This window comes from Magnolia sinica, chromosome 17, assembly GCF_029962835.1.
Source record: "Magnolia sinica isolate HGM2019 chromosome 17, MsV1, whole genome shotgun sequence".
Classification (NCBI taxonomy): domain Eukaryota; kingdom Viridiplantae; phylum Streptophyta; class Magnoliopsida; order Magnoliales; family Magnoliaceae; genus Magnolia; species Magnolia sinica.
This window is the reverse complement of record NC_080589.1, coordinates 686,336-698,197: the sequence shown is the minus strand read 5'-3', so window position 1 is coordinate 698,197 and position 11,862 is coordinate 686,336. Positions and strand designations below refer to the sequence as shown.

The following is an 11,862-nucleotide window of genomic DNA, read 5'->3' as shown; positions in this document are numbered from 1 at the left end:
CACTTGAGCTTTGGATATGCTTCATTTTGAGGCTCATTTCCTAAAATAACCTCACAAAATGGATGAGCACACACCACTGAGGCCAGTAGTGTGCGGTAACACCACATAATCAGCTTCACTTTTGTAGTGAACCATTACGTTAATGAGCAAAACCATTTAAAACCTTGCTTGTAGGTGATCAGATGATGGATTTATGCCCGTGGGCTGTGGAGAAGCTCTTGGATGTCTTGGATGCATACATGTGGAGGTTCCATGCAATGCATTGCCTATGTGTAAAAGCAGGTGCTGTGCCTGTCACATTCATTTGTTCTTCTTGTAAAGCTGAGTTTGTCATCTTCTCCATCGACTGTATGGTCACAGTCCAGCGGTCCATCTTATATATTACTTCGAGAAAACCAGTTATTATTTTTTCAATGTCAATTGGAATCTTGACCTCCCGCACCGTAACAAAGGCAAAACTTTAGTTGGTATTACCCTTACCGTGGGGCCCGCCTTGATGATGTCTTGTATATTCATGCCGTCCATCTGTTTTTCCAGACCATTTTAGGAAGTAATCCTGAAAATCAAGCAGATCTAAATCTCAGGTGGACCATACCACAGGAAACAGTGGTGTTTGAGTGCCTCACCATTAAAAATTTCAAAGGGCTTATCGTAATATTTTCATAATTTTTATTTCCCATCCAACCTGTTGATAATATCAAGAAAAACTGGATGAAGTGAAAATATAAATATCATATTTATAAAGAACTTTTATCGCCCACAAAAGTTTTCAATAGTCATTATTTACTGTTTCTAGTGGTGTGGTCCACCAGAGATTTTAATATTCTTAATTTCTGTCATTGCATCTAAAATGACATGAAAAAATATATGGACGGCGTAGATAAACTAAAAAAATTCATTAAGATAGGCCCCAAATGGTTAGGGTAACACCCACTACGGTGTTGGCCGGGTAACAGCTAATCCGCTCCCATGGAGGAGTGGGAAGAACTGTATGATACACGCTTTCTCGTCTTTGCACAGTATACGCTTTCTTTTGATTCTGACAAGTGGAATCATGTCGAAATAATCCAAACCGTTGATCTGTTAAGTATCAACGTGGATGGAGGATTCCATACAAATATCCTAATTTGGAAAGTACCAGCCACTGATATTAGGACCTCTTTCAGTTGAACATGGACCGTTGTCCTTCTATTCTGAACCCTCTATCTGTATTTCAAGATAATCTTATCAAGGATTTTTTTTTTTTTAATCACAGCCCCTCCGAGGTGGGACATTACAGACCAATGATCTGAATGACCGATCATGGCCCCCCACTTGCCAGAAATGACAATACACGTTATAGTACGAGAAGATGAGGAGACTTTTATGCAGTTTCTCTTTTAATTAGTATTTCTCTTTTGTTTTCTATGAAAGTCCAGTCCTCCCGTCCATTTTCTGTCCATGATCATGATGATGGCGATGACGATGCCGTTCACCACAATGATGGTGATGATGATGGGTGGTGGTTATTTATTTTTGACTCCAACAGCATCCCACATCTCCAATCATTCCTGCATTTCTGTGAGATCCGGGCCATTCATCAGGTGAGGCGAGGATATTCTCTTTTTCTAAAATCAGATCTCCCTGATATCTGACCCAATGAATTTGTATGGTGGGACCCACATGATGAGCGGCTCAGATCTATCATAATTTTGATCACCTACAGGGTCTGCACCACTATAGTGGTACGTTGCTTTTCTGTCCCTTGGATGCATTAAAATAAATTATTATTTTTATCTCCTCAATTAATGCATCCAATGGCTAAAAAAGTCCTGTACCACTATCAATTAGTGGTAAAAGCTTTAATGCATCGAATGGCTAAAAAAAGCCTTGTACCACTGTTAGCGGTACAGGCCCCTGCAGGTGTACCAATAAAAAAGTGCATTCTTTCATCTCTGCACATTATACATGTGTTTTCAACTATGACAAATGGGACCTGTGTTTAGGAAATCCAGACCATTGGTACGTTTGGATCTACGGTGGGATGTATAATGCCCAAAACTCTCCTGATAGAATATCCTGGCAACCGAGGATTGAATGTGGATGAGGATGATGATTTAAGACACAAATCGAATATTTTAGACTGTTATATCAGAGTAATTGTGACAAATATTCCATCAAAGGTAGGAATAAACAGACCAATGGTCTGGATTACCTAAATAATTGGTCCACCTATTAGAATTTAAAACTCGTGTAAACGTTGCAAAAATGCGACGCACGTATCATGTTATTCCCTACGGAACCTTTGACTCGTTTCAGCTTGCTTTTACCCTCTCAAACCATTTGAAAAAACCAAGAAAGAGACCCTTCCTTGTTGAACTCCCAATACAACCTCTCTCTCTCTCTCCATCCTTTTTTTTTTTTTTTGCTTTTCACCATCTGGGTTTTTGTTTTTACCGATTACTACATGGTTTTGTCATCTGGGGTTTCTTTGATTTTATCCCATTCCACAAATCTCAGCTTGTTTTTGCCATTTCTTCCCTCCCACAATCTCATCCTATTTTTCCTTGTTTGGATGCCCCATTTATCATCTTTCACAGCCTTGGATCTGATGAGCTTCATACAAGCTTGAAGATTGTTCAGAAGGTCAGATGGTGACTGCTTTTATTCCTTTCTATTCCATTCATGTTCTTCTAGATTTGCATGACCTGGTCAATTTATGGGGGTATTATTTTAATTGGAATGAGAAGACCGTATTTCCTTTAAAACGACATATTAATGATGCATATTTACCAGAAAGTCGATTCTTTTGATGGGTTTTTGGGATTTCTCTGATTGGTGTTATCGATTTAGTTCTTTCCTTTGCACCAGCCGACGTTGTAGAATTACGATACCCCTTCAATTCGAGAGGTTTTTTAATGGAAGACGGGACCTGATTGTTTTAGCGTAAGCGGTTATGGGGAATAGCACTTCCCGTGTTGTCCAGTGCTTTGTGCCGATTCAAAATGGTAAGGGTCGGGTTGATTTAGAGTTCTTAGAGCCTTTGGATGAAGGATTAGGCCATTCATTCTGTTATGTTAGGCCCATGATAACTGACTCTCCCACTATAACTGCATCAAACTCTGAGAGGTTTACGGTTGATTCGAGCACTTTGGATTCAGAGACGCAGAGTGGGTCGTTCCGACGAGAGCTTGTCGAAGATTCTTTGGGTTTGCTGAGACCCATCAAGAACTTCCCCGAAACCACCTTTAAAACGATATCGGGAGCTTCTGTGAGTGCCAATGTGTTGACTGCTCGATCTGGGAATCAGAATGCGGTATTCATGAGTGATGCCCAGGAGCCTGCTGCTGCATTTGAGAGCACGTCTTCGTTTGCTGCCATACCTCTGCAGCCGGTGCCACGTGGGTCTGGACCGTTGAATGGGTTCTTGTCGGGGCCTCTGGAGAGAGGGTTCGCTTCTGGGCCATTGGATGGAGGGGCTGGTTTCATGTCTGGGCCTATTGAGAAAGGGGTTTTCATGTTGGACCCTCTTGAGGGTGTGGATAGAACCAACTTCTCAGCTCCGCTTGTTTACAGTCGAAGAAGAACTGGTTTTGGACGGGTAGTGAGAAGCATGAGTCGACCCATGAGGAACGCCCTCTCTCGAACTTTTGTGAGCCATTCTTCAGGGTCTGGTTGGATGCAGCGGTTCTTTTTGCATCCCGTGACCCGGTTAATGTGGCACCCCAAGGAGGGGAAGTTTCAACCCGAAGTTCCCCGTAGCTGTTTTGAGGATGGGCCGCCTGTTGGTGAGTACAGTACAAACCGAAACTTACAATGGGCTCATGGCAAGGCTGGTGAGGACAGGGTTCATGTCGTTCTGTCTGAAGAGCAAGGATGGTTGTTTGTCGGGATTTATGACGGTTTCAGTGGCCCCGATGCACCTGATTTCCTCATGAGGAATCTTTATAGAGCTATAGATAAAGAACTGGAAGGATTGCTTTGGGATTGCGAAGATAGGTGTGTAGATAATCGACCTTTATTGGGGCTTGTTGAAAAGGATAATGTTAGGACTACTTCAGATTGCCAAAAAGAATATTGTGTGATTGCTCAGTCATGTGGTGATGGTTTAGAGCAACCTCATACTGCCCCAGCTATGGACTTTGAATTGAATGAGGATGGAAATGACAAACAGTCGAGAGTGGAGAAGACTTCTGTAGTTGAATCAGTAGAAGTTGATGAAATAGCTGAGGAAAAGCACGAGGATGGGACTGAATTACAGTCAGCTAAGGAAACCAACAAAGATCTTAGCATAGACACAGGCATCAGGAATATGGAGATGGCAGGGCCGAGTGGTTTCTTAAAGCAGGTAGCTTTTAGTGTTTCAACAGCACAATTGGCTGGCCATGGCAGGAAAAGCAAGCGTCTTTATGAGCTGCTTGGGATGGAGGACTGGAATATACAGGATTCACTGTCGGTATCTGAGATTGGCAGCGTGAGAAGGAGAAGGTCTTCGTGGGATTTACAGCCAAATGGAGAATATTTGAATTCCAGAGAAAAATTACCAGAAGCACGGCCTATGTCACGCTCAATAAGCACCCAAGGAGACCAGTCTAGCTGCTTGGGAGAAGATGTTAGTTCGCGAGAGGGTGAGGGGGTTGTTGGGGAGGGTTCCAAACATGGAATTGCTGCTTCATTTCCCATTTCAGGACAAAAGCAGTTGAAAAGATCTCTGATTGGATCGAAGCTGAAAAATGTGTGTAGGAAGCAGATATCCCTACGTAAAAAGCTATTCCCTTGGAGTTATGATTGGCATAGATACGACGCCCGTGTTGACAAGATAGCAGGCGACTCATTTCCACCCCTCAGGAGATGCAAGTCGGGGCCTGTTGATCATGCAGCTGTCATGAGTGCAATGTCACGGGCTCTTCACACCACCGAGGATGCTTACATGGAAATGGTGGAAAAGGCATTGGACAAAAACCCAGAGCTCGCGCTGATGGGTTCGTGTGTTCTAGTGATGTTGATGAAGGATCAAGATGTGTATGTCATGAATCTGGGCGATAGCCGTGTTATCCTGGCACAAGAGGGGCCAGACGATATCCATGATGATGCAGGGCATAGAAACAAGTCTAGGGAATCCCTCACTCGGGTTGAACTGGACAGGATATCGGAGGAGTCTCCAATGCACAATCAGACCAGTGGAGCAAGCAATATCAGCAAAAGCAGAGGGATTTCCACTTGCAGATTAAATATGAGGGCGGTTCAGCTGTCCACTGATCACAGCACAAGCATTGAGGAGGTACTTAATATAAATAAATCCAAATACAGTACTTTCTTCTGAGAAAGTCTATCTGTTTATTTGTTTAATCACTTACTGACTGAGAAACATATATAACAATGAATGCTAATCACACCCACATTGTGAATAAACATTGAAAAGTATATATGATGATCCACATTTGAGTTTTGCTAGAAAAAGCAGATGTAGGAAAGGCTTTTTCATTATCATTTTGGCATTTAATTATTGATGGGCCAATACAAATTCATCATCATCATCATCTAAGCCTTATCCCAATTAATTGGGTCGGCTACACGAATCCTGCTTTCAAGGACCATATCCTCTGTTAAACCATAGGTCAAGGGCCAATATGAAATACTACAAGAAATGATTCAGAAATAAATTACTCCATATGAATCATTGATTTCTTAAGCAATTGCTTTCTGTTGAAAATAATTGCACCATGCAAACTCTTGGTCGCTTTGACTGTTGGTTTGTACTCGATGTGAATCAACTTTATGGTGCGTTTGGAAGTTACTATATTTGCATTGAGTAGAATGGTCATTGCGCTCAATTTGGTTGACCACCGGTGAGGAGTTTCGAACACGAGACCTCCCGCTCTGATATCAATTTGATGTGGGACAATTAACCACTTGCTCTAAAAGCTTGAATTGATAGAGCATAGCGAATTAATCACTTTATCTCATAGCCCAGGCCCCAAATCCATGGGTTAGGTCCTCGGCCGAACCCTCCTCGTGAGCTCCAAATCCATGGGTTCCACCTCACACGAGTCACCCGCCTCACACGGGCTCCAAATCCATGGGTTATGCGGGCCACCCACCCCGAGTGTGCCGTTGCATCCCATAGGCAACCCCACTCGAGCCTGGTGTGAAAATGTCCCCGCATTAGTTCAGGGTGTCAAGGTCTTCGGGTTGGGTTCAATTTGGAAAACGCTAACCCAGTTTGAAATCGGGTTGGGTTCCTGGTGAGCAAATTCGGGCTTGATTAAGTCGGGTTGGGAATAGTTGTATGTATTTGGGTTGGGTTTGGTTGGGTCAAGTATAGAGGAATTGGGTTTGGGCACCTCGAATTGGAATTTGGGTTGGATCGGGTTGCGGGTTGGGTCCTCTTGAGGTCAGGTCAGGCTCGGTTAGACCCTCAATCCAGCTCAACCCGTCTGAATTGCATCCCTATTCCATACTTTATGTACAAAAGTGCACCGGGAAATGCCTTTCAAAGAAGGAAAAAAAAACGTGTATTAGGAGACACAAGTCAGGACCATTTAAATCGTCTGAAATGTGAATTTTTGCTCTTTCACTGGGCCGGACTTTAAATTGGTGGTAAAGAATTTTAAGTGTAAACACTAAACACCCTATGATATATGAACAGTGAACTGTTATATTCTTAAATGGAGAAGCAATGTAGCGGAAGACTTGATTGTTTTACTGAGAATGAGCTTCTATTCTACTGTAAATACTACAGGAAGTTTTGAGGGTCAGATCTGAACATGCTGATGATAGTCAAGCTATGCTGAATGATAGAGTGAAGGGGCAGTTGAAAGTCACTCGAGCTTTTGGTGCTGGTTTTCTCAAGAAGGTCAGTTAGTGCATAATTCTCATCTTTGTAACGAGTTGTCTCGGAGCCTAAGTTAAACAGTTTTCTTCACGTGCTGGCTTGCCTGTGCAAATTCCTTCATGCTCGCATGTTGGTGTTTTTAAGACAAGCATGTGGTGAGGTATGCACTCATGCACTCGCCTTTGGATCTCAAGCCTGTCAACCATGTGTATGGATGCAGGACTAATACTGAACAGTTTATGCATGCAAAATCCCTGTCTGTATTAAAGAATGACTTTCTCTAGTTCTCACATCCTGTACTCTGCATGTGTTTGAAGGGCATCTGTTACTGTTACGTTAGATTTATTGTGATATTGCTGCCTTCTCTTCGGAACTGATCAGGCTTGGCTATTTTGCACTTCTTTTTTTCTTTTGGGTGCAGCCTAAGTGCAACGAAGCTTTGCTGCAGATGTTCCGGATTGAATACATTGGAACCTCTCCATATCTCAGCTGCATTCCTTCTGTTCGACACCACAGGCTCAGCTCGAATGACCAGTTCTTGGTCCTTTCTTCTGACGGGCTCTACCAGTACTTCAGCAATGAAGAGGTGGTTTCCCATGTTGCATGGTTTATGGAAAATATCCCCGATGGTGACCCTGCACAGAACCTTATCGCAGAGCTTCTCTCCCGTGCCGCCAAGAAAAATGGTTGGTTCATGGCATTTGCAAGTGTTCCTTTTGCTTCGTAATGTTATTTCATTAGAAGATTTCTGCTAATGGTGACTGCTCTATTGTCAGGTCTGATTTCTAAGCAGTTTAATTACTCACTCACCTGAATAATTATACTTAGAATACAAATATAGATTTGGTTATACGGTGCAGCTCAGGCAGGTTAGGTCAGGTTGAGGGTCAATCTGATAGCCCAAGCCGGCCTTAGGCAGACCCAACCTGCAACCCGCAACCCTGAGACCTGACCTGAATTCCAACCTGAGGTGCCCAACGTGAACCCAAACCAAAGTCCAATATACTCGAGCCAACTTGACCCAAATACATGTAATTATTTCCAAACCAACCTTAACCTGACCATATTTGCTCAACTGGAACCCAACCTGAAATAAAATTGGATTGGCATTTTCCAACCAAAACTTAATCTGAGGAATTGACAGCCTGACCAGACCCAGACCTGTATTCAGGTTGGGTCAATTAAGTTCAGGTTGACCTGTGCCCAAGTTGCAGCCCTATACAGTTATGAACTGAAATTGCCTAAAAGGGTTGATACTTGATATGGAAGTGGGCTTTTTATACTGCCCAAGATTTAAAAAAAACCAGTCAGAGGACTGAGGGATGCAGGCCTAACCATGTATATGATATCGCTATAGCTATATTTCCTGAATCCATATTGGTAATGTACACATTTTCATGGGTACTTCAGCATAATACACCATACTGGTACTTCTCTATGTATTTTTCTATAGCACTACATAAGCCACATGTGCCACCCACGCTCCCAGCACCCAATAAGGTCAAAATAATTGGAATTTTAGTCGTGAGTCTGGGTTGACTGAAAACTCAGATGCTTGACCAAGTGTAAGCGTTTAAACGTCAGAAAGCTTATTCTATTTTCTGATTATTCAAGCTTTTGAGCAATCATGAGTTTTTCAAGTAATACATTGGGAGTTTTGCAAACTCAATTTTGCTTATTTTGAACTCAATTTTACTTATATCTTTAAGCTCTGTTACCCAACCCAGGTCAAGGCTTGATCTAGTTTGTTTGAGTTTATAAGCATCATTACTGATGTCAGGATTTGAACATCGTTGCATTCCAAGCTTTTTGCTTGTGCAACAGAAATGATATTTTGATATGTACCCATTCCTCTCTTCCAAACCCAAATGGCATTTGTATGCTTGTGAATTGTTTATTTATTTATTTATTTTAGTTCTGGAAGTCATAGATAATTTCTTACTTGTAATGGAAAACCCGCATCGTGAAGCTCTTAATTTCTTCCATTCGACTGTTTTTATGCTCTTTCCTCGATAGAAAGTTTTATTTCTTGTTTTGTAGGGATGGATTTTCACGAGTTGCTGGACATTCCTCATGGTGATCGCCGGAAATATCACGACGATGTTTCAGTCATGGTGATTTCTCTTGAAGGAAGGATTTGGAGATCATCTGGGTGATTATTTCCATTGCTGGGTATTTCTTGCCTCCTTGTGTAATAATTTTCAGCAATGACAAAAGCCTCCCCGTTTTTCTGCCTCGATGCCATTGGCAACTTTCTACTGTTCTTTTTCTTGCCATCTACATTTTTTTTTTCCAAAGATGCATTTCTCCTTTCAAGTTCATGGAATTCTATACACAGTTATAATGAATAGAACTTTTCTTGGATGGTCATTGGAGTCCAAACAGTTGAAATCGAGCTTGTCATTTTGTGTGTGTGTGTGTGTGGGTCTTTATGATCTAAAGAAATGCAGAAACTCATTGTGCACCTTTCATGCCATGAAAAATCCTTCAATCTGCCCTTGATTTTATTAAATATTTAACAATGTAGAATAGTTGTGATGAAAGACATGTCGATGTGGTAGGGCAACTTGACTCTGTTTATTTGGGCTCTAAGACTGAGTAGGGGTGCAACTTGGTGGGGTTGAGTCAGTTTGAGGGTCAACCCCAGCCCAATCCTACCCGACCTTAAAAGGAGCAAGCCTTCTACCCAAGGTGCCTAACTTGAAGTCCTCTATATTTAGCCTAAACCACCTCAACCCAATCCAAACATGTGTGACTATTCCCAACCCAACCTGAATTTTCTTTAATCCGAACGCAACCCGGTTTCAACTTGGGTTGGAGTTTCCCAACCCTAGCCTGACCTGAGGACCCTAACAACCCTATAGGGAATGCGAATGTATATGTAAATATGTGCACTTGTGTTAGCCTTGCATAGGCATAGCACCATATGTTAATATGTATATGTATATGTGTGTGTGTGTGTGTGTGTGTGTGTGTGTTATTAATCAAGAGGGACAAACACAAGTGTTGCATTTCTCTAAAAGGTTGTCTTCTTCTCTTTTTCGTTCTCTTCTACCTCTTCTTCTTCTTATTCTTCATCTTCTTCTCTCTCTCTCTCTCTCTCTCTGCCCGCGATGGATTGGGATTTGGGAAGCGGATTGGCTGCCGGATTGGCTGGTGTATTGACGTCAGTAAGTTATGGGTCCCATCATGACTTATTTGTTATATCCAAACCGTCCATCCATTTTTCGAGCTCTTCGTAAGGCTTGAGCCGAAAAATAAGACAGATTTAAAGAAAACTGGACCACACTGCAAAAAGCAGAGGGGATTGAACGTCTACCATTGAAACCCTTTTGGGGTCATGTAAGTTTCAGATCAATATGAAATTTGTTTTTTCTCTTCATAAAGATATTTTTGACCTTATGAATAGATTAGATGGAAAATATAAGTTACGGTGGGACCTGTGAAATTTTTAACGGTGAAAATCATTATCCCGCTGCTATTTTTGGTGTGGTCCGCTTGAGCGTTGGATCTGCCTCATTTTTGTGTTCATGCCTTAAAATAATAATATGAGAAAAGGGATTGATGGTTTGGATGTACAGATACATCACGGTGGGCCCACCCATAGAACTGCCTGTTCGGAGTTGGGGACGGGCGAGGGCAGTACGCAATCCGTGTCCTCGTACAACTCGGCGCTCGTCTTGGGACGCGGATTTCACGGACGCAGGGCATGCGGGAATCGGCTTACGCTGATGCTTGGTGGGTCCCACTGCATTTGTCATTTGAGAAATCCACGCCATTCACCGGATTCTTCTCGAAAAACTGGTCGGGCATGGTCTATTTTGGTTCAGATTCGCTGTGGCCTATAGGTTCTTCAAACCGCTGTCCATCCTCCGTTTTTCGACGATCCTCTTATATATGTGCACAACAGGCCAAACGGCCACCTAGTCGAGGGTCACGCCCCACCTCTGGAGCATATGAATGGTCCAGATAGTCCACTTGGACGATAGGTGGGGCCCACTAACAAAACCCGACGGACGTGGTGTGTCTGCTGGACGTCCGCGCTGAAGAAGGATCTGGTCATCCTTCTTGTTGACCAGATCTTGGTACAGTGCACGTCTGCTACATGTACACTATGTACACGTGTGTGTACATATGGGGTCCATTGTGATGTATATATCAACTCATTTAATAAACCAAAATTGAAGCATATCAGATACCAGGTGGGCCCCAAATCTATAATTCATGGGATGATCTGACCGTTGGGTTACTTTTACAAGGATCCAATGACTGAAATTTGACGTGTACGGTTAATTTATAGTCTTTTGACAATTTTTAGGCCCGTTTAACACGAGTGGTGTAATTTTCTCGAATCTCTGGTATGTAAATTCTTCGATCTCAGTCCCTTGGGTCTGTCCCTTACCTTGGTGACGTCTGAGCGGATGACACCATATTCCTTCTCGACGCAAATAGACATAGTTATTGTATGCATGACACTACACAAGTATATCAGAAAGGAATCCATCTCCGATCTACTCTTCCAACAATACAATGACGAAAATGTTCTTTTAGATATGAATATCGAATCAGAGAATGATATGCCTGAAGTGGAAGGAGTATTTGGAAACTTTGAACAAACTATTATGTCCAATATGCAAGAAGAAATTGCCGCCACACTTATACATGCAAATCATTAATTTTTTTTTATCTGTTTTTATGAATAATGATATTTTAATTTTCTATTAAGTACTTTATAATTTATTTGAATTAAATAAAATAATTTTCTTTTCATTTAATAAAAAATAATTTATTTATAATGTAAAGCATTTCCAAATAGGAGATAGATTGGGGCAAATGTGTTAAATTAAATATTTCAGACATTTCAATTGTTTTTTAACAAACAGATTGTTTTAAATTCAGTACTTAATTTTCAGACTTCAACCATAGTTACCAAACAAGTTTTTTTATTTCAGATTTCAAATTCAAGCTTCAAATTTCAATTTCAAGCTTCAGATTTCAGATACAGGCTTTAAACTTCAGATTTAACAAATTGGGCCTAAGCCATGGAA

The 11,862-nt window shown here is 41.7% G+C and overlaps 1 protein-coding gene across 2 annotated transcripts; it reads left to right on the top strand.

The window, feature by feature from the left end:
• The first annotated feature begins 2,491 nt into the window (after positions 1-2,491).
• On the top strand, positions 2,492-9,178 carry LOC131231355 (protein phosphatase 2C 32-like). 2 transcript variants are annotated; one of them, XM_058227521.1, is made up of 4 exons: positions 2,492-5,260; positions 6,722-6,835; positions 7,236-7,500; positions 8,855-9,178. In XM_058227521.1, exons 1-4 carry the CDS (start codon positions 2,936-2,938, stop codon positions 8,968-8,970), a joined length of 2,820 nt encoding a protein of 939 aa, XP_058083504.1. In that variant the 5' UTR covers positions 2,492-2,935; the 3' UTR covers positions 8,971-9,178. The 2 variants fall into 2 exon arrangements, with proteins under 2 accessions (XP_058083504.1, XP_058083505.1); XM_058227522.1 differs by having other exon boundaries at positions 7,236-7,590.
• The last annotated feature ends 2,684 nt before the right edge of the window (positions 9,179-11,862 follow it).

What these genes read in the sequence shown, in the direction of transcription:
- LOC131231355 (XM_058227521.1), top strand. Translation starts at nt 2,936, where the DNA reads ATGGGGAATAGCACTTCCCGTGTTGTCCAGTGCTTTGTGCCGATTCAA. An exon ending in GTGCTGGTTTTCTCAAGAAG is followed by an intron (nt 6,836 to 7,235) that starts GTCAGTTAGTGC and finishes TTTTGGGTGCAG; the next exon opens with CCTAAGTGCAACGAAGCTTT. An exon ending in CCGTGCCGCCAAGAAAAATG is followed by an intron (nt 7,501 to 8,854) that starts GTTGGTTCATGG and finishes CTTGTTTTGTAG; the next exon opens with GGATGGATTTTCACGAGTTG.